This window comes from Candida theae (genome assembly GCF_024610275.1).
Source record: "Candida theae strain CBS 12239 chromosome Unknown scaffold53, whole genome shotgun sequence".
NCBI classification, from domain to species: Eukaryota; Fungi; Ascomycota; class Pichiomycetes; order Serinales; family Debaryomycetaceae; genus Lodderomyces; species Lodderomyces theae.
In genome coordinates this window covers 45729-66731 of record NW_026261417.1, presented here as the reverse complement: position 1 = coordinate 66731, position 21003 = coordinate 45729, and the positions used below count along the sequence as shown (strand labels likewise).

Here is a 21003-nt window from a genome sequence, read left to right as displayed (position 1 = left end):
TTGTACAAACATAGTGCACGATTATCAATCATATGACCCAAACATGAAGTGAAGGTTCTATGCATGCTATTTTTGATCAGCTATTGATTACATTACAAAACAAAACACAAAAAAACACACAAAGAAACACAAAAAAATTAAAAAATAAAAAAACAAAAAAAAAAATTAGATCTTGAGACCAAAGTGAAATGGGATGGTTTTGTCTAGGTAGGTGGCAGTCATCCGTTTTGGTGAGTTCGGAGGGTTTACGATGAAGATGGGTATTTCGCAATGGAGTTCTAAGTTGATGGAGTTCTGGGTTTTCCAATTGAAGCTTTCGTTTGCGATATGGATTCGGCTAATATGACAGGTTGAGAAGTGCTGGTACCATTTCGATGTTTGACTATTCCCGATTCATAGTTATTTTGCTATTAAACTTTTGTTATGTTTGGTCCTTGGTCTGTAAGATGACATCTCTTTGGTGTATAGATGGCGCGCGATCTCCGTGGGAAGTTTCTCAATGGAGGAGGAGGAGGAGGTTTTCGTGTGTTAGTCACGTGTGGTGAACTTTGGAGTGAAAGTTATCTTTGTCACAATGACAAGACCTCTTCGAGATATCGCTACAATTCACTCGAGGAATGAACATAATACTACCCGTGCTATACAGATATCAAGAACAAATGCACNGCGATCTCTGTGGGAAGTTTCTCAATGGAGGAGGAGGAGGAGGAGGAGGAGGTTTTCGTGTGTGAGTCACGTGTGGTGAACTTTGGAGTGAAAGTTATCTTTGTCACAATGACTAGAGAGACCTTACATTGGTCTGGTATATCTTGAATGAATCTATATTGAATGCCAAGGACCCTGGACATGGTTTTGTAAACGTCAGCCAGCCAATGGTACGAGGATTGATAATCACATCCTCTCTACACAATTTTACCTCCTGCATATAATAACATTCTTGTCATTTTCTTCAATCTCTCTTCTTCTTCTCTCTCGCGGATACAAAAAATTTTCAACCAAAGAGTAGATCCTTCAAGAACAAATTTAAAGTGGAATCTTCCCATGTTCAAACTAATATCACTCCAGCCTATAAGGCGTGTACTTCCAAGATGTACAGCTTCACCTGCGGCTACCTTCATACGTACGATAGTACACTCTAAAGAGACCAAGACCCAACTCCAACGAGAAAAGGACAAGCAGAAGAAGCGTAAATTGAGACAAGAATTGAAGTTCAAATCGTTGGAGAACCCTATCGACCATCCATTGCATATGCCTATTGCCGAGGCTCTCAATACTATTAGATCATTCGAAGTTGGCAAACCGGCTGATAAGACTACAATCACATGTAACTTGTACGTGCGTCAGGAGCAAGGTGCTGCCCCCATTAGCGGAACTGTTGACATTCCATTCCCTATTAACAGAAGGACTAAGCCATTAGTTTTCACTACTCATCATTCGATAATCGAAGAGTTACTGTTGTTAGTCGATCCACAGTTCTTGGGAGGTAAGGAATTAATTGACAAGTTTGTTGATCAAGAATTGTTGCCTGGTGACTTTACTCATGTTTTCGCAACGAGTGAAATGGAGAGTCAATTGAGATCAGTGGCTAGGATATTGGGTCCTGCTGGGTTACAACCAACGAAGAAGAAAGGCACAGTGACTGACGATCCGCAAGCTATTGCAAATATTTTGAGGTCGTACCAGGTTAAACAAAAGGATTCGCATATAACTTTTACTGTGGGGAATGCTACATTTAGTGACTTTCAAATTATGTCCAACTTAAAGGCAGTGAGCGATGTCATCTTTTCGCAAATTGATCCAAACGCATCTAAAAAGACTAGGTTGGGATATTGCTATATCTCATCTGCAAACAGTCCCGGCTTGGTTATCGATTTCAAACAGGAATAAAGCGATAGAGAGAAGGACATGGGCTTTTAGAGGAATGCCCTTTTTGGTTTTAGAAATGGTATAGCTAACTCCGAATAAACTTGTATATACACAGTCACTGCGTCTTTTCCTTTTCTTGAGTGACCTCAACTTGAAAAGTAGTAGTAGTAGTAGTGGTGGTGGTGGTGGTGATCACGGTTGTAGCGTAAGCAATCATTAACCACGATGGAAACCACCCTAAAATCACAACCAACCAAGTCCAACTTTGTAATTGAATCCATGACGTGATCAAATTGACAAAGAAATTCTCACCAAGGTACCCGTTGGCAACGACAAAAACAAAGAATGGATTGGAGACGAATAAGCACAATACAGCCAATTTTCTATTCTTTTGAATCACGGTGGGAACAAATGTTAAAGGGATTGCCAATACACCAATTGTAAAAGCCAATGCGAAATGGACAATCAACAACGCGGTTATCAAAAATGCAATGATCAACAATGCCAATCCAATCAAGGCAAAGCCTGTTGTATTGCAAGAATGCAGGTTCTGTGTTTTCACAACAACTGTGGGCAACGCCAGGAGTGCTAATGGGAGGTGATTCAAAATCTCCAATGGTGATTGGGGTATGATGAATGATAAAACAACGCAAATGACTTCAGCTGCCACTGCAATGGTCAACAATTTGCTCAAGTTGTTTGTGATTTGCAGCACATCTATACCCGAGTTCAAGATGGCATTCAATGCACCAAATGCGTAAGCCACTGCCAACATAACAGCACTAGGTAAATAAGTTCCAATAGAAACAAAATGCTTGGGACTCAACATCAAGTAAAAAAAGAATGATTGGTGAAATTTTTCCAACAAGTTATTGACCGATCTAAACGTGGAGTCCACAATTCGACCAAACTGAGTCACATCATGTCCTTGTGTTCCTTTGGCTTTTATTGTGAAAGCCTGGATCTGCCAGCCAGAAAATGCCTCGTGGCCATGAACATCTCTAGATCCAGCAACCACCAACCTCCAAATTCCAGCAAATAAAGTTTTTAATCGGCTTGTGAAATTGATTCCTCGATCACTGATACCTTGCAAACTACAGCTGATTCCCTCGCCTTGACCTATTTGGTTTGCAGTGTTGAGCAAATCCAAATTGGGCAATTGTCCATTCAAACCTTCATAAAACATGTCGTAGTACTCAAAACCATCTCCTTGTTTACCATATTCCATGATTATAGCTGCCTCAATCGATCCTGCAGTATCGTCCAAGCTCGTGTGATAAGCATGCACCCACGATCTCAAACTCTGCTTACCGTCAGGTGGAATGACGAAAATGATATTTTTCGACCAGATGGAGATACGCTGGAAATACCGCATCAATGCCATACCAAGTGAAATCGCCCCCTCGTTCAACTCGTCATCTGAATTCACCCACGGTACCACTAATGCCATAGCCTCGGTGTTTTCCCCTCGCGAAGCATGCATTATAGAGTATATTGTATCGTTGGCGAATCCATTGTGGTGTCGCGACACGGGTAAACCTAGTTCTTGTAACCATTGACTAATTATTTCATTGCGCAGCTCGATTGGTTGTTGTTCAAGTTGGTGTACCTCGTGTCTATACCCACGAACATAGTTCCATTCGCTTTCTCTGAAATACGACATGACTTGGCCTGGCATCAATGCATTTTCTGAGATGTAGCAATTTCGATAGTTTCCGTCTTGTGGTAGGGTTGCTAGCCATAGTATACTCAAAACTGCCAAACCGAAAGAAAGACGAGGTAGTAGTCTGATGGTCTTTGGAATCAAGTTCAACTTGTTAACTTTCCTGAGTACTTTCTCTGCCAAGGCCATCGGTCTCCTCTTTTGCAGTGTTGTATTAAATCCGTGTCTTGTAAAACGTGTGCTGTATAACGTGTCCTTGCCGACAGTTGGTGAAAAAAAATAAACGAAATTCATTTCTATGAAACATCAATGCTACCACATTCTTTCCACTAGTTTTGCAGGGAGAGATAATATGACACAGCCGTATAAACTGCTACAGAGACAACTACGAAGACTCCCATTACCGCGGGGCATCATTGCAGAAGGCTCCCAAGTATTGAAACAACATTATCGACTTGGCAAAAGTAAAAGGTTCGAAATAATATTTCAGCAAATTTTGGAACAAGAAAAGTACAAATCCATACATGAGGTTCTCGATGCAATATACAAAGTAGACAAGCCACACTGGTATATGGAGTTCCTGAATATACCATACATGCGAGTAAAGGGACATTGGCCAACAGCACATCTTATTGATACACTAACTGAGGATGTGAAAACAAGAGATACGTACTACAATAAGCTAGCTAAGCCATTCTCGGTCACAGAGGCACTCAAGTTGAAACAAAGTAGCAAGTCGGTTCTTCGATTACCATTGATTAGACAGTATAGTGGCCAGGTAAACTCCGTCGTCAACATGGTTAAAGAGGTGAGAAAGGCGTATTTTTTCATTATGTCGCAAAGAGTATTTGAAATCACAAAACATCCATTTGAAGTGATCTACCACCCCTCTAAACTTGGCGTCCCCGAGCACCCGGTTGGTATTGACTCTTTATTGAGAAAGAAAGTGAGTCAAGTCAAGCACGTGTTGGAGATGTATCAACCTATCTTGATCCGGCAATTGACCAAATTAATGAATGCAAGAGGTGAGATCAACCCCAATTTCTTTCGCCATCTTCAACGGAAACGTGCTGATGATACAACTAGTTATCAAGTGAGAAAAATGATAATCAAGGAGAAGATATTGAGCGAGGAGCTGTTACAGGGCATACTCGAAAGTTATTTGCGACAACAATATTACCTTGAAAACGGAGAGTATAAACTCAATCAGATGTGTAACCTGCACAATCCATAAATTTCAATCTTACTACGACGTCAACTTCAATACAGCATAATGGACCTTATCTTTATCAGTTATCCAAATAAATTTCGAATTGACAGCTAAATGCTCTGGCTCAAATGGAAGTTCAGGCAATGGAGTTGGTACAGTTTGAGCATGATCAAGAATGTAAAGCCCATCCTTTGCCAACACAACCAAGTCCTTCTCTCTAAATTCAAATGCTTTGGCACCGGACACAGTATCAATCTCGACATCATTTGGTCTCGACACACTCAATTTCTTGGTATTGAGGTCGAGACTTGCTTCAACAGTTTGAAGTCCCCAAGTAGAACCTCGAATTTCCCAAGAAAGAGTTGGATGGTAAATTTCGGTTTCTAGGTATATTTCGACATGTGACTGATGATACTCATCCACTTGATCTAAAAGAATCTGGAATGAGGCTGAGATTTCTTGCTGAGAGTCGCTCAATAGTTGACTCTCGCCTGCGTATTTGATTGTATCAAAGTCATTTGTAATATATTGCAACACTTTTGATTGTAGCAAGTTTGAATGAAGAAATTCCAACAAGCTTGATGTGGATGCTGTTGTAGTGGTTTCCTTGTCTGCAAATTTATCGACAATTTCCTTCCACCAGTTGAAAAATTCAACATAGTGCTCTTTCTCCTCCTTTAAGTCCCACATGAACTGAGTATAAGTTTTCAATTCAGTTTGACATTGTTTTATAAGATTGGCGATATCGCTCAAGTCGAGTTCTATAGCATTCCTCCACTTGCTGGTTCCCTCCAACTCAGATAGTAACAAGATCACTCTTTCCATCGGGGCAATCAAATATTGGAAAACCTTTCTATGACATTGTTCAAAGGCGTTTTCGCACAACTTGTCCATTTTTTTGAATCCACGTTCTCCAAATTGATTAACCCAAAAGTCTTTAGTTTCATCAGGTATATTACCCGTGAGCAACATGTCACTCAAGTTTTGTAACAAGTTACCCTTGACTTCAGTTTCCAAATTTGACAAGTATCTATTGATGGCAATGTAGAACGACTTGATTTCTTTTTCGACTTCGTTCAACGTTGTTTTAGATCTTTCCAAATATTCAATTGTTTGACATAGTAGAGTCATCAGATCTGCATAAGCTTGTCTTGATTCAGTAGGGATGTCGATTCTTATTATCTGGTTGTTTTCGTCAAGATACACTTGCTCAAACAAAGCTGGCAGCACCTGCAGTCTGATTTGGTATTCGGTAACAATATTGATATTTAGCACTTTGTTGAAGGTGAAGGTGATGGAATTCCTGTCCTGTGTCACCAAGTAATCCAAATTGTAGGATATATCATTGTAAATGGCCGGTAAACTTTTGAGTACTTTGTTTTGCAACCTGTAGATGGTATTTGACCAATGAATGAACTCAATTTTACTGAACTCGTGGTCCAATTTCTTGACCAATTTGCCATCATTTGAATCGTATATCTTTACAGTCTTGTTTGCCCCTGACAAACAGAAATTCTTTTCATGACAAGTTATACCTCTGATTTCGGAACCGTTGTCAACTGTGTAAATTTCTTCACCACGCATACGGAAACAGTGGATTTTACTTTTATCTCTGGTCATAAGTAGCAAGTTCATTTTGGGACACCAGGAGATTATTGAAGTTGGTTCACTTTTCAATGGAAATTCCCCCACATGAACAACGGAAACTTCGCCATCTTCATCGGCCAAACGAGCATCTGGGCCAATTTTGATATACTTAAAGCTTGGACTAAAAATCGGAATACTCTTTGAAGGCATTGCCTGCTCTGAGTTGTGGTGGCTGAATCAATAAGTAACACAGAGTGATGCTGGGAGATCGAATGATCCCTTGCAGGGTTGTCACGCGTGCCGTTTGTTTTGCTTTTATTGTCAATTTTGTTTAACACAGCGTCGAATGCAGTCACATGGAGTGTCGTGGTTTCTGCAAACAAGAAAATAATTTTGGTTGTCGTAAAGTCTACATACACGACAAAGGAAGTCGTAGCAATAGAAAAAAATCACATTCACATAGTTAAGCCACACAGTAATTACATAACTCCGAATATATAACAGCTGTCAACACCAAAAACCACACGTCCATAGACAAGAACAAACAGAAAACTCTATAGTTCAAGTTCTTGACTAGTTCTTTTCTTTCGTGTTTACATACAATGGTCACTACCAATACACAAAAAACGCCCTCTATCTCCACCACTTCTGATCTACGAAATACACCAATAGCCATGACTCAAGCCCAACTAGACACTATGGAACACAAGATACTTTATCGACAGACTAGATCAGTCAAACTAGGTGAAACTACACGATTTAAAATACACTTTTCCCCGCATGCCGAGGGCGATGAAGTTGTGATACCGCCTACTTTATGGGTGAAAGTCAAGAACCTTGAACCGGTATCGAAAAGAGCAATATACCTAGGTATGTCTAAAAAGAAGCTTTACTAGCCATGAGTACAAAACAAAGCAAAGCAAAGCAAAGCAAAACAAAACAAAACAAACTTAGGAAGCAATAAGAGCGACAGTTTGTCACGGGAATATGGCATCATTATCAATACTAATGAATTTTTTTTTTACTAACAACGACTCTGTTACTAAGCTGGACCATACATATTATATGTTGATTGTCGTCAACTGGATTACGACCCTAATAAAAAGTACTTTGTCACTGCAGATCAGCCGGTTTTTGAGCCGCAGCTTCTACCAGGCCAGTCATTTTACGCACAATTGTCATGCCACACTTTGAAGAAAGATTACTCCTGGATAGTTGATGTGGTGTCTCAAATCATCTTTAATACAAAAATCGTGATAGATTTTGAAATTATGGTGGGGACCTCAAAGCAAGTACTTCATGAAGCTTCAGTAAATACAGTCAAGGGCATCACCCCCTACTCGGACAAAGTGGGCACTTTCCATCCTTTATTGAATGTTACTGAGTGGGACACCAGGGATTTATGGAACCTCCCCGTCCTCCAGCCTGGAAAACCAAAACACTTGGTTATAGTTACTCATGGACTACACTCAAATACAAGTGCCGACATGTTGTACTTGAAGGAACAAATTGACAGAATGGCAGAAAAGACACAAGACACCAGCGGAGAACAGACTGTTGTCAAGGGATTTTTTGATAATGCGGGAAAGACGGAGCGAGGGATCAAGTATTTGGGTAGTAGGGTGGCTGAATATATTATCGAACTTGTTACGGAAAACGAAATGCTCAACAATGGCCAAGTTACCAAGATTTCATTTATTGGTCATTCATTAGGAGGATGTGTTCAAACGTTCACCATTGCATATCTTCGACTGAATTTTCCTTGGTTTTTTGAAACAATTAAGCCAATCAATTTCATTGCCATAGCGTCGCCATTATTGGGAGTAGCCAACGAAAACCCACTTTATGTCAAAATTGCATTATCGGCTGGTGTTGTGGGTAAAACGGGTCAAGAACTAGGATTAAAGTACCTTGAAAAAAATTCGAAGCCGTTGTTGCTTTTGTTGCCTTCTGGATTGGCGCATAAAACGTTGAAACAGTTCAAGAGAAGGACTGTATATGCCAACGCATTGAATGATGGCATTGTCCCCTTGAGAACGTCCTCTTTGCTATATCTTGACTATAAAGGGCTAGTTCCATTGATCAATTCCAATGAAGTTTCTCTAACAGACTCAAATGAAGCTCGCAATAGCAGGAGCAGTATTGTGGCTGCGGGCAAGACCCCAAAAGGGAAAGCTTCTGGAAAAGCTCCCAAATCAGTAAGCGATAGCAATCCGTTTCTGCCAATGCAAACACTCATGTCATATTTCATGCCACAGAAGCAAAAGGGTCATGGCGAGCAGTATAGGAACTTTCAAACAACATCAGTAGACGGAAACGTGGATGACGATGAAGGTGGCGATGAGAAGCGTGAAGCTCGTGGAATTCCCAACCTGACTTTTCTAGATAGTGCTGCAGCTCTATTTCTACCACCACTCCCATCCATGAAGTACATCACAGACCCCACCAGTCGAGAAAATGTCATTATCCACGACAAGGTCTACTATGAGAAAGATTTGCCCAAGTTGATGAAGAATGGTCAGCAGCTAAGCACAAATGGGGTTAGCAGCGGCAATACTGGCTCTGGTCCTTCAATGACAAAGCGGTTTCTCAATAAACTAGATTACAACTACGAGGAACTTGAAGAAGAGATTGCTCGCGAGTACCATAAAAACATGAGTTGGCGCAAAGTTGTCGTCAAACTCAAGCCGGATGCGCATAATAACATTATTGTACGAAGGAGGTTTGCCAATGCGTATGGATGGCCGGTGATCAAACACATTGTGGAGAACCATTTCGGGCAGGAGCCGGTCACCAACAAGGCGGTAGCATCAGTAATGCAACATTCGTCATCGGTGGGCGAGTTTGCCAGCCACGATTCATTAGACGAGGAGCAAGACTTGACGAATTTGGTCAATAGAGATTTGGTTGCGCGACAAAATCACGAAATTGACGAGACTACATCATCAGCTGAGGATGAAAATAGTGCAAATGCCGCATGGATTAATTCTAAAGATAATGCCGAAAGTATATTTGCATTGGGTGTTGCTGGATTATTGGGGGAAGTTACACATTTTGTTGGCGATTTCAGCGATTCCATCTTTAGTGGGAAAAGACCCACGATTCCATTGATTGGGCAAATCCCAATACCTGCCGCATTGATTTCGCCATCGAATGAAGGGGTACCTGTGACTACTTCTTCTGACAGCAAAGCCAAAGGTGGAACTCGTGGCATTGACAATGTCAGCGATGACATCGATGAGTCTGGGGATTTGAGTCTTTCTAAGGCAGGTGTGATGGACAACTTTATCTAGTATCAAATGTATATAAGCCTCAATTTTTTGGACGAAGAAACACGCTAATTTATATTTTTATCTTTCTGACGATCCACCATCTCCTCAATTTGCTTCCTGCTCCACCACCTCCTCTTGAACCACTTCCCCATCCACTTCCACTTCTCCCTCTTCACCGTCCTCTTCCTCTGCTTCCACGGGAAACAACTCATTAATCCTACCAACAATCCCCTCACATACATCAACACTAAACCTTTCCTCGCACTCCTCGATCAACAAATACAACACTACCAAAGACCGAGGTAGGCAATTGACAATCTGCAACTTCTCAACCTTCATCAACTCGAACTGGTTTAAAAAGGACATGAGCTGCTTGAAATTGTCAGTGTCAACTTGGGTAATCTCGGCATTTTTTTCCATGAATCGAAGCACGTCTCGCGTTACCACTTCCAAGTTGATTCCGCATGCGGTAAATCTGTTCTTTTGCAGTTTCGTAAGATGTTTCTTCTGATGATGGGTGCTGTTGTTGTGATCGTGCTCTTGCTGCTGCTGCTGCTGTTGTTGTTGCTGCTGTTCTTGTTGCAATGCTAGCTCTTCTTCGGGGGAGAATGTCCAGTTGTACTTGTGTTTGATATGTTTGAGGTGTTCATAGACTTCAAAGTTGGATAAAAAGGCGTCGCGTTCTTTCACCACCTGCATTGTTGGGGGTGTTGTGTGTGTATAGTTGATGCGCTAATTTACAACTGCATCTTTTGTTCGATTAGAAAAATTTCTGCGATGAATTTTCAGAACATTACACAAACCATCAACGATGCCCCTCTTCATGCCCAGCTAATTCGTTAGGGAATATAGACTTCAACACAACACATTAAGCTTCATTTACTGAGTATACAAACCAAAAATATAAAAAGAAAGGACACAACTCTAGCAAAACTTTTGAGTAAAAAAAAAAAAAAAATTAAAAAAAACGCAATCATAGAAGCATAAATGAAGCGGGGTTTCCTCTCTCAAACTCGAGCAGGTCTAACGGACTCACCACCTGTCACGGATCTGTTACTCTGGATCGATCTACGCTCCGGAACTGTGGCCATGCCACGAGCATGATCATGGACACCGTGTCCAGCTGGAGTTGGCTGCTCTGCTGCTACAATTTTTGCCTCCTCCTCTTCCAAGATGCCGTTCTCTGCAGGGGCAATTTCACCACCATTAGCATCTCTGCGTGTAGCTCCACCTTCGAGATCACCACGGCGTGTTTCGTCTTTTTCGGACGAGTGTCTGAAAAGCAAGACTCCGCAGCATTGACGGACAAGGCCAAGATCAAGAGCAAATATGGAGCCCCAATAAAATGGGCTTGGTCTGAAAGTGTGACCCAAACCGTAATTCACGACCTCATTGACATAACTGTAGCTGAGAAACAACGTGCCTTCAACACTGTATAAGAGCCAATTGAACAATGTAAATGGGAGTAAAGCCTGATAGGAACGGCAAGTAGCTGTTGAACTGTTTTCCCATGAGTTTGTGGTGCAATCAGTTGGAAAATGAGCAGCAATTGCAGCCCAAGAACCAAGGTAAAGTATCCAAACAGCTGACTGAGCACCCAAGATGACAAATGAAGGAGTTGTATTGTTCAAAGCAACTGGAACAAAAAGACCTACATACCCCAAGTAAAGGATATCAATGGCAGCCACGGTGGTTGTAAATGACACTCTAGGGATATCGTGGCCCACCTTGGCCAAAATGCTTCCACTGAGACACAAAATGGCAACAGTAGTAACGAGTTCAACTGTACGTAAGAAGACACTAGTGTTTCTTCTTGGTTGTACCATGTTTTATTTTGGAAGCTGCGTTCGTTTGTAGTATTTGAGTTTGCTCAATGAAATTAAATCAGTGGGTAGCCAAATCAAGAAAGAGAGGCAGTGGCTGGGTGTAATGGTTTGTTTTGTGTTATACCACAATGATTCAAAAGGTCAGAGTGGTTTCAAAAGGTTTGAGATTGGTGAAAGATTTTGGTTGTAAAATTGGTTGTAAAAAAAAAAAAAGAACAAAAAAAGAAAAAACAAAAACAATCAAATTATATCCAAAATATGGAAAAATGGGATGGGTAAATATTTGTGGGAAATGGAATAAGCACAAGTTGTATCATGATTATTATTGAGCATTATGGCATTGCGTTCTAACGATTGTGAAATACTGCTTCCTTCTTCTCAGTATCTATACCAGCAATAATGATTTCATTTTATGAAGTTCATGTTGCTGTAGTATTCTTTGGTCCCGTTTTAGAAACACGAATGGTTGTATGGAAACTCCTAAACATTCCAAAAGAGCTTAACATCATGGAAAGAGCTATGTCTTGAAAACTTTGGTTTGTAGTAAGTGACTCAAGAGCAGAGGTAGTTTTTGCACCCAGTGTCGCAATTTGTTTGGTTGAAAGATACGACACTTCTTGTACTACTGTCGCAACACAAAAAAAAAAAACGCGAGGACAATTGAGCATCCAACACTGTAACATCACAGCAATACCATGAGTTTGAAATATATAACCAAAGCCAACAAGGAGTTGTTTAAGCCTATTATTCAAGAACTATCAGAACAATCCAGCAAGAAGTATGATAAAGAAAACAAGACATTTGAGCAATTGAACCAATGGAAAGACGACGACTTGCTCTCCACCGTTGCGAGTCGCTATTCAAAATCAAATAAGAATACAACATACATAACCAAGGACGAGCTAGTGAATTTGATGGACTGGAAATTGAGCATTGGCACTTTCAGGCCCTCGTTGCCGAAACTTATCCGATCTAATTCCGAGGACACTGTGGTACAAGTGACAAAAGCTGGCTACAAACTAATGTTGGAGTATTTCAAAAAATTGCCGTCCAATTTCTGGCTGAGTGCTTCGGAAGAGAACTTAAGCGACTATAAGAAACTCATACGACAAGCGATGAAGGAATTTTGTAAATTGAAAGGGGTGGGACCAGCAACGAGCAGTTTGATAATGAACTGTTTATACAAGGTTGAACCAAAGTTTACACCACCATTTTTCAGTGACGAAAGTTTTATGTACTACGTACTAGACCCACAGAAACCTGGTGAAAAGATCAAGTACAGCGTCAAGGAATATGTCGAGGAATTGTTACCGGTGTATTTCAAACTATTGAAGAGTTATCCAGAAGAAACATTCACCGAATTGGAACGTGGTGGATGGGCCTTAAAATACTTTTATTTGTACCATGAGGATAAGTTGATTAATGTTGAGTCTCCATTTGAAGATGATCAATGGAAAAGATTTGACGACGAAAACGAAACAGAATCTGTCGAACCACCCAAGAAGAAGAAGAAGAAGGAGGAGGAGAGGTCCACTTAGGTAAAAGCGCATATTAAAATATAGAATGTACACACTCTTTTGTCCATTCAATCAATTGGGCCCATAAAATCAGTCTCCAAGTTTAGTAGCTTGAACTTGTCATCACGATCGCGTTGAATCAAGTGCGCGATATTATTATCAACATCATCGAATATCCTTTCAAGATTTGAGGTTCTTTTAAATCCAGCACTCTTCAAAATCACTGCGTTAATTGATGACCACACTTTATTGAAATAAAGCATGTGATTCTGGATTAGTTTCCTCACTTTTGGTAGTTTATCGAGATCTTGTTTCAGACGAACTAGGAGCAAAGGTGAAAGCTTATTGATTTCATCTTGCATGGCATCCAGGCTGTATTGCTGTAGTAGCCTGTGTCTTTTGAATATTATTTTATTCAACATTTCTTGTTCACTCTCCTGATACTCGAACTCGAAGTTGTCATGCAATTTTAACCGTCTGTCAATGTAAATCTTCAAGCCGATCAAGTAGTCAAGCCATTTGATTTGGAAAATGGTATCCACGCCTGAAGCAGACTCATAAAATTCATGATGATAGTTTTCATCAAGAAAGCCAAGCACCTTCTCAAATTGGTAAGTCTGTAAAAGACTCTTCACCTGTTGTCTATTGTTAGCATGACTTGATGTCAAAAGCCGAGCACTTTCGTCCTTCGTGGCTGCATCCGTGGCATTCAACTTATCCAAATCAGCATTGAGGGATTTAAAAGTATTTATATATCCTTGGTGAATTAGGTATCCCTTGACTAACTTGTTCAATAATTGCGAGTCGTCACTGACATGTAGCAACGACCTCTCAGTAAAACTGAGGTTACTGGACTCATTCAGCTTGGCAGTACTCAGCCGGATCTTTTCAACCAACGACAAGTAGATTGCTTCTTGATTTTCTCGCTTGAATTGCTTCACATAACTTCTAATGTCAAACTTAAACTCTTTAAACCCAAAATTGGTTGTGATTTTGGAAGTGCTTAACTCATCAACTTTACCAACTTTGCCAACTTTCCCAACGTCAGATAACTTAAAGCCCAACATTGGAAAAACTTCAACGGTTGCTTCGTCAGTTCCTGCAACCTCAAACAAATCATTTGAACCTCCTTGGTTGGATGCTATGTCCTTTTCAATAATGACTTTTGTCAACACACCGTTCAAAGTTATAAATATCGACTTGTTGACGAAATTGATACCACATCCAATCACGTCTGTTTTGTACTCTCTCCGCGATAAAGTATCCAGCACTAACCTCGTCTTAAAAGGAACTCCGATATCGATCTTACCTGAGTCAAGATCTTGTTGTTGAGCCCTTCCAATTGTACTGAGCCGCCTATTCATATTTGAAATCAGTGCCCGTCCCAGCGATTCTGCAGTCTTTATGGAATTGTAAAAGTTGGAGTCAGCAAAATTGACAGCATAACTGCCTTTAAACTCTCCTGGCTTGGTGTTGAGAAACATATACAAGTCAGCATTCGAATATCCATCCAATTCGTCAGGGTGATGGATATCATGCTTGATACTTTCCAAGTCTATCGTACTTGGCTGAGTAGTTTTATTCAAAGTTGCCTTCATGGCGTCATAAGTGACAACTCTTTTGGTGAAACCAGCAAGCACCTCCAAAGTTGAGTTGGAGCTCACAGACGGGTCATTCATGGATATCAAAGTTTTGAAATCTGTCGCTTGTGTGGCCACTTGTTCAATCTCCAATTCGTAGTAATATATCCCAAATGATGAGCTTATAGGTTGGTCAGTGATAAAGTTGTAGAAACGTGGCATCTCCAAACCAAGGTCGTCGGTAGCAGAGACTGAATCCTCAGATTTCATAGTGATCGTTGCGTATCCATCTTCAGGTGTTATATCTAAATGAAACTGGTCTTTCAACAGTGATATACATCGTGAGTGCATCAACGGAGTCCATGTGATTGGGAGAGGGTAATCGAAAAGTGTCTCCTTATCTAGCCTGATTGAGGTAGGTGTGCGTCCTGACCTTGCTTTGGAGCTGGAACTAGCCGTACGCAAAAGTTCTTTCAATGACATGCCGTAATATGTCTGATACCCATCCGACTTGACGTTGTCGTGACAATTTCTAAAATCAACTTCACCTACTTTTGTGGAATTGAATATCGAAGATGGCCCCTTTGCAGTACCTTCTTTCGCCTTATCACGATTAACGTCTTCGCTTTCATTCTCAGCCCCACTATCAAGCAATCTCGATTTGAAAGTGTTGAATAATTCATAAGCATATACATCATCGTGTGAATTAAACTCCATGGGGTTAGTCCCCAAAACTCCAATTATGGCTAACTTGTACAACACTTTCTCCTTAATTATCGAGTGAAGAATCGGATCGTTAGAAAATTTCGAGTTTGGTCCTCCATTGTCAACTTCAAACTCTAGGGGGTTCATGGAATTATAAGAAGAATCTGTAGATATCACGTTTCCAATGCTCAATCTTTCACTGAGGCGAGCCAACTTCTTCTTTAATTTGCCTCCTTCATAGGTATATAATAAGTACGGAGGTATAACGTACATTGTTGATGGCAGTGACATATTTCTAGTGCGCTAAACGTGAGGGTATATGACAGACAGCTGTGGTTGCTCAAAAATGTTGAAGATAAAGTGCGGGATTTCAAAATTTCAAACACCTCCTTTTTAAAGATATCTCTACAAAAGAAATAGCTCCAACTCGTATCTTTCACTTCATGAGCCAAAAACATATAGAGCGAGTTCATCAGCTCATACCAAATGTGGACCTCAAGGTGATTTCACAAGGTGCAGAAGCACTTGTCCTTCAAACCAAAACTCATCCATATTCAACCCATCCCTATTTGAAAAATCAAAATCAATTCATTATAAAATACAGACCTCCAAAGCCTTATAGACACCCCAAGATTGATACACAAATCACTAAAACACGGACTGCTGGGGAGGCTAAATTCATGTACAAATTGAGTAAGTTGGGTCTTGCGTGTCCCGCTTTAATATCCTGTGATTTGAACAATGGAATCATTTGGATGGAGAATTTGGGTATCGATTTACCAAATGGGAGTGTCAGTTCGGTTAAGAACTGGCTATGGTATCTTGAAAAAAAACAAGACGAAACTGGATGTACAAACGGTCGAGTGAAGGAAGTTTGTTACAAAGTTGGGCAATTGATAGGAAGGTTGCATCTTGCAGATATGATTCATGGTGATTTGACAACATCAAATTTGATTTTGACGGGGAGGGAGGAGTCATGGGAGCCTGCATTGATAGACTTTGGACTTTCATCATTTTCAGCTTTAGCGGAAGATAAGGCTGTAGATTTATACGTCCTTGAAAGATCAGTGACAAGTACACATTCGGTATTTGCTACTTTGTACAATGCTTGGCTATTGGAGGGATACGAGTCTGCTCATGAATTGAAAGAATATAAAAAATTTGGTAGAAGCAAGTACACCGAAACTATGAAAAGGTTGGAGGAGGTGAGACTTCGAGGCAGAAAGAGAAGCATGTTAGGGTAAGGAGTTTCAGCAACTAGTTGTCCCTAGTGTATACAACCCATAGACCAGATCTGGATGTAGCTTATAGTTAATCATGAATGTCAATTTCCATCCTCTATTCTGTCTCCTTCGTAAAGGGGAATGTTGTTGTCCTCATGTATCTCAACTTTCGTTAAGCTTGTTTTCTTTTCGCCCCAAATTCCCGCAAAATTTGAAAATAACACATACAGTACATTATTCACAATTGATACTTGAACTACTCCAAATCAGCGATTGAGCAACATCACTGATGTGGTGCAAGTCACCTCTCACAGACTAGCCGTTCCTGCACTCGTCATTCCAAACTACATACTCTTTACGATGTATTGCAATGTGTGCTGCAAAAAATCGAGTTCGCACAAGCTAGACACAGGAGGGACACGAAACAGGGACACAGGACTAATCGTATCCATAAATGCATGCTTGTCTGTTGCTAATAGAGTCAGAAGTGAGCACAAGATAAAGACAGCCATGGTTTTCAAAGAGTCTTGCTTCACTACAATGCCAACGATTCGGAAGTGACTAGTTTACTCAGATAATATAGTTTAGATTCATCACATCAATTCAATAATGTACCTATAGAACCTATGTACGATACGTACCAGTCAACTCTCATAATCAACACTCCTACCCTCAATTCAAGTCACTCATTCTTCTTCCTGGTAGTTTTCTGTAATAAGTGCTCTGATTTTCCTCCGAAACATATCAAAATTTCAGTCCACAAATACACATCATAAAAGAATTCCCCCTTTTCCTCTTCTTCCTCCTCCTTTCCCTTTCTTCTTCTTCTTCTTCTTCTTCTTCTCCTCATCATCATGTCACTCCAATACGCCGCTACTAAGCGCACACGTAGCCTGCGTATTATCGTTACTCGCCACTCAGTGGATAAAATGAAAATGTTCACAATTATGACGAGTAGTAAACCAGTCCCAGTTGCAAATGCAACTAACCAATTGGTCCCGGATCACTCCAAGTCCGAGACTAATGATGATCACCACCACCACCACCACCACCATCACCACCATCACCACCACCACCAAGACCAAAACCACCATGTAAACAACGAAATTCAAAATGAGAAAGTTTTCGAGCAACACATCACCTCGAATTCGAAAACTGAGATGATTGAAGTTCCCGTTGATAACAAGGTTCAATTTGGATTGCAGGATGAATGCAACATTCCGGCAAGAGACGAATCTGATGAGTCAAAAATTTGTTTTGAAACACCATTGAGTTGCACAAAAGACGCACCAGATGAAAAGATCACCAGCTCCGAAGCCCCATTAAGTGTGACAGGGGATAAGCTGGACGAGCCGGAAGTACCTGTTCCTGTCGATGTTGAACAGCGAGAAATCCCGACCGAGAAAAAGTCTCCTCCTGAATTGGAAAAAAGTGAGGGTGAACAGCACTTGAAGTCAGTCGACAACAACAACAACAACAACAACAACAGCAATGAGAATGAAAATGTTGCTGATTGTAAAGAGACGTGCTTGGCTCCTCCTGAAACTGTCCCTGTTGCAAGTGACTTGAAACTGAAAGCCAAATGGAAGGCAAGGTTGAGTCAGAAATGGTCCAAGATTGGATCTGCTATGAAGTCCAAAGCCGAGGACAAGCAGACTGCGAACTGTGAGACCAGAGGGACAGACAATTCGGAGAAGCCTCCCTTCAAGGACAAGTTGAGGTCATTGTTTGGGAAAAAGCGCATGAGATTTGAAACCACGGGTGAAGTAGTGGTTTTGTTTGATGCCGACGACTACAAAGATGAAGATCAAGAGTTGTTTGTAGTCGATGATGAGGCTGAAGAGTGTTGTACTGCAACCAACACCACCCGCGTTGATGACCCAGGAGCGAATTCGAACTCGGGAGCTATTGAATTGCCAATCGAAAATCGTGATAGCAATGAAGTTACTGGTACTGTTGTCGAAGGCAATAATGAGAATGCTCAGCACGAGGTTGAAGCTTCGCCACTGGTGTCAACTTGTCTGAAAGCTGAACTTGAATTGAAGGCAGTTAAGGAGGAGTTGGCTTTGACGAAAGAGATCCTAGAGTTGACTAGGCAGGAATTGAGATTGACGAGAGAAGATTTAGAATTGACAAGGATTAAAGCTGAAGCTGTTGGTTCTGAAACAAAACCTGCCTGTCTTGAGAGACAAGTTGCTGCTCCTGAAAGCGAAGCTGCTGCTCCTGAAAGTGAGATTCCTGAATTGATAACTGTTCCCCCTCCACCAAGACCTGCTACCCAAGACATTCCAATGAAGGGTAAGAATGCCAGACTCAAGAGGATTTGGAGCAAGGTAAAGAAGCCTTTCAAGAAGCGTGCTCGTGTTGCTGACGCCACTGTGAATGCCCAGGATTGTGATGACGATTTGTTGTCTCCTTATGCTGGCCATGAGTTGAATCATCCTCATTCTGAACACGCTATGATCTCCCCTGCAATTGACACTGCAGAAGCTGGTTGTGAAAATGAAGGTGCAACCGCAGATGTGTCCGATGTTTGCAAGAAAGGCAAACGCAAGGGTAGACAGAAGAGAAAGCGTACTGACAAACCAGGCGAGGAAGAGATGCCAGCTGAAAGTGGGTCGGCAAGTGAATTCGAAGAAATCGACCTTCTGGAGCCGCAGACTGGAAACAGCCAGCTCGGAAACAATGGCACCGGGGTTCAGGATACTGGACAAGAATGGAGGACAAAGTGGCGCAAGTTTTGCGAAAGGGTCCGAACCATGTTCAGAAGAAGAACCAAAGTCGATTCCCGCTGATGGCAACAATGAGGTTTTGGATGACGTTGTTTTGCTACACCTCGATGTTGGAGTTTGACCAAGATGTTGGTCAGTTGTTTTTTTATTTTTTATTTTTTTTGGTATGCGCGGTTTTTGTGGCAGACGGATTATAGACCAAGACCTGTTGATGGTCAGACCAAGTGGTTCAAGTTATAGGCACATTGATACTCCTTGTGAAGTTGACGAGTCCAGCAGTGTGGCGTGGTTGTTTGAACGTACTGCACCAGCACCGGAGAGATATGAACGGCGTGTCTGGATGATGGACTCGGAGAGAGGATGTATCAGTGTTGATGACGATGAAGTTGAACAAGCAGAATTCATCGGCCCAACTTGAAGGAATCGGAGAATGGTATTTGTCTCAGTTGAATATGTCATGTTGAGAGATTTTGGATGAATCAATTGTACCTGAGGATGATGATGATGATGATGTTGTTGTTGTTGTTGTTGTTGTTGGTACTTGATGACATGAGACATACTATGAAAACCTTGACAAGAGCAGTGGCGACGTTGGACTGAATCTTAAGAATAGAGGGTTGTGATGTGAGTTTCATTGAAAGTTGGCAGAAGTTTTTGGGATACTACGCAGGTTGTTGCATTTTCGGCGGGAGCTGTCACGATAATTGATAACCAGAGATGAAGGTAGCTGACCCGTGCCGCAAGAAGTATTCCCAAGCCCATAGACAGAAACTCAGCCATGAATACAACCCTCTGCATGTTTAGTCCAACACATGTGCAATGAGGAAAGGACAAACCAGAATACGGCAGACGCGTTGAAGAGAGTACATCAGTTATGGCAAAGCATAAAAGACACTGGGGGGGCCTCTGAGCCACCATTTTGGTGGGAGAAACAAAGCGACACCCCGTGAGTATCACAAGACCGTTCTAGGAACGTCTTTCATGGGGCCGCTTCTCCTTTAACACCGGATGGGTTCGTGCTTGGGGAAACCCAGAGTTGTAATGATGCCGCGAAACTGAACGATTGATTGTGTGTTAAAAACCGTTGTACCCAAAAAATCAAAATTATTAAAAGATCAAAATAATTTAAAAAAAACCAAAAAACAAAACATTGTATCATTTTAAAAAATCAGCACAATCTTTCAACTCGTCAGTGAAGTCTTGCCTGTGATGGTTCTTTCCATGATGTCGCATTGTTTCTTGTCAAAACCCTCCCCCCCTTCGAATGGGTCCCAATTTTGGTCATAATCTGCAGCGCGAGTTACCAAAAAATTTGCATTTACTACACAATTTTTTTCTACTCAGTTTGAGTTGAGTTATTTGTTGGACTTTTGTTTTTGGAAAAGGGGATAGAGGGTAGTTTGGAGTCTGCCCTCTTTGTGGATGTCAATGAATTAGACGTGAGGCGGAGATGTGTCCGTCGATAGTTTCGATTCTTTGCTACATTTTATTTTTTTTATATTTGTTTGTCCAATTGATATCTACATCCTAATCTTTCTCTCATCTCGCGCATCTCTTTCTACTGTAGTGCTCTGTTGAAACTTGTTGATGTTGGTGGTGGTGGTAAGATCGAAGGCGTTGAGGTTTCGATTGACATGTGGATGCTAGATGAGACTGACCTCTTATCCCACCAGCACTGAACTGCATGAGGACGCAACCATTTGATCCCAAGGTCCTTTTGTGAATAAAATTAGTAATGAGTTGATTCAAACTTCTTCAAACTAATTGAAACGGCATCATCGCGATTTAGCTAAAAACGGGTTCTTTTTTTTCTTTTCATCGT

General features: G+C 41.1%; 10 protein-coding genes across 10 annotated transcripts; 5 read left to right on the top strand and 5 right to left on the bottom strand. All coding sequences in view use genetic code 12, as the record gives it.

The window, feature by feature from the left end:
* Nucleotides 1-1041: 1041 nt before the first annotated feature.
* KGF57_001982 (mitochondrial 54S ribosomal protein uL1m) lies at nucleotides 1042-1887 on the top strand (the record flags this gene model as incomplete). Its single annotated transcript, XM_051751245.1, has 1 exon — nucleotides 1042-1887. The coding sequence occupies one exon, from the start codon at nucleotides 1042-1044 to the stop codon at nucleotides 1885-1887; it is 846 nt and encodes a 281-aa protein (XP_051609541.1).
* Nucleotides 1888-1981: 94 nt separating this feature from the next.
* On the bottom strand, nucleotides 1982-3718 carry KGF57_001981 (GPI-anchor transamidase subunit; the record flags this gene model as incomplete). Its single annotated transcript, XM_051751244.1, has 1 exon — nucleotides 1982-3718. The coding sequence occupies one exon, from the start codon at nucleotides 3716-3718 to the stop codon at nucleotides 1982-1984; it is 1737 nt and encodes a 578-aa protein (XP_051609540.1).
* A 163-nt stretch (nucleotides 3719-3881) lies between these two features.
* On the top strand, nucleotides 3882-4763 carry KGF57_001980 (uncharacterized protein; the record flags this gene model as incomplete). Its single annotated transcript, XM_051751243.1, has 1 exon — nucleotides 3882-4763. The coding sequence occupies one exon, from the start codon at nucleotides 3882-3884 to the stop codon at nucleotides 4761-4763; it is 882 nt and encodes a 293-aa protein (XP_051609539.1).
* Nucleotides 4764-4775: 12 nt separating this feature from the next.
* On the bottom strand, nucleotides 4776-6536 carry KGF57_001979 (anaphase promoting complex subunit 4; the record flags this gene model as incomplete). The annotated part of the gene is made up of 1 exon (XM_051751242.1): nucleotides 4776-6536. The coding sequence occupies one exon, from the start codon at nucleotides 6534-6536 to the stop codon at nucleotides 4776-4778; it is 1761 nt and encodes a 586-aa protein (XP_051609538.1).
* A 464-nt stretch (nucleotides 6537-7000) lies between these two features.
* KGF57_001978 (putative lipase) lies at nucleotides 7001-9619 on the top strand (the record flags this gene model as incomplete). Its single annotated transcript, XM_051751241.1, has 2 exons — nucleotides 7001-7196; nucleotides 7374-9619. The coding sequence occupies 2 exons, from the start codon at nucleotides 7001-7003 to the stop codon at nucleotides 9617-9619; spliced, it is 2442 nt and encodes an 813-aa protein (XP_051609537.1).
* An 84-nt stretch (nucleotides 9620-9703) lies between these two features.
* On the bottom strand, nucleotides 9704-10297 carry KGF57_001977 (DNA-directed RNA polymerase III subunit; the record flags this gene model as incomplete). The annotated part of the gene is made up of 1 exon (XM_051751239.1): nucleotides 9704-10297. One exon carries the CDS (start codon nucleotides 10295-10297, stop codon nucleotides 9704-9706), a length of 594 nt encoding a protein of 197 aa, XP_051609536.1.
* Nucleotides 10298-10605: 308 nt separating this feature from the next.
* On the bottom strand, nucleotides 10606-11424 carry KGF57_001976 (MARVEL domain-containing protein; the record flags this gene model as incomplete). The annotated part of the gene is made up of 1 exon (XM_051751238.1): nucleotides 10606-11424. One exon carries the CDS (start codon nucleotides 11422-11424, stop codon nucleotides 10606-10608), a length of 819 nt encoding a protein of 272 aa, XP_051609535.1.
* Nucleotides 11425-12119: 695 nt separating this feature from the next.
* On the top strand, nucleotides 12120-12962 carry KGF57_001975 (uncharacterized protein; the record flags this gene model as incomplete). Its single annotated transcript, XM_051751237.1, has 1 exon — nucleotides 12120-12962. The coding sequence occupies one exon, from the start codon at nucleotides 12120-12122 to the stop codon at nucleotides 12960-12962; it is 843 nt and encodes a 280-aa protein (XP_051609534.1).
* Nucleotides 12963-13009: 47 nt separating this feature from the next.
* On the bottom strand, nucleotides 13010-15499 carry KGF57_001974 (glucose-induced degradation complex subunit; the record flags this gene model as incomplete). Its single annotated transcript, XM_051751236.1, has 1 exon — nucleotides 13010-15499. One exon carries the CDS (start codon nucleotides 15497-15499, stop codon nucleotides 13010-13012), a length of 2490 nt encoding a protein of 829 aa, XP_051609533.1.
* Nucleotides 15500-15669: 170 nt separating this feature from the next.
* Nucleotides 15670-19599, top strand: KGF57_001973 (serine/threonine protein kinase; the record flags this gene model as incomplete). Its single annotated transcript, XM_051751235.1, has 3 exons — nucleotides 15670-16466; nucleotides 17342-19177; nucleotides 19422-19599. The coding sequence occupies 3 exons, from the start codon at nucleotides 15670-15672 to the stop codon at nucleotides 19597-19599; spliced, it is 2811 nt and encodes a 936-aa protein (XP_051609532.1).
* Between the last annotated feature and the right edge of the window lie 1404 nt (nucleotides 19600-21003).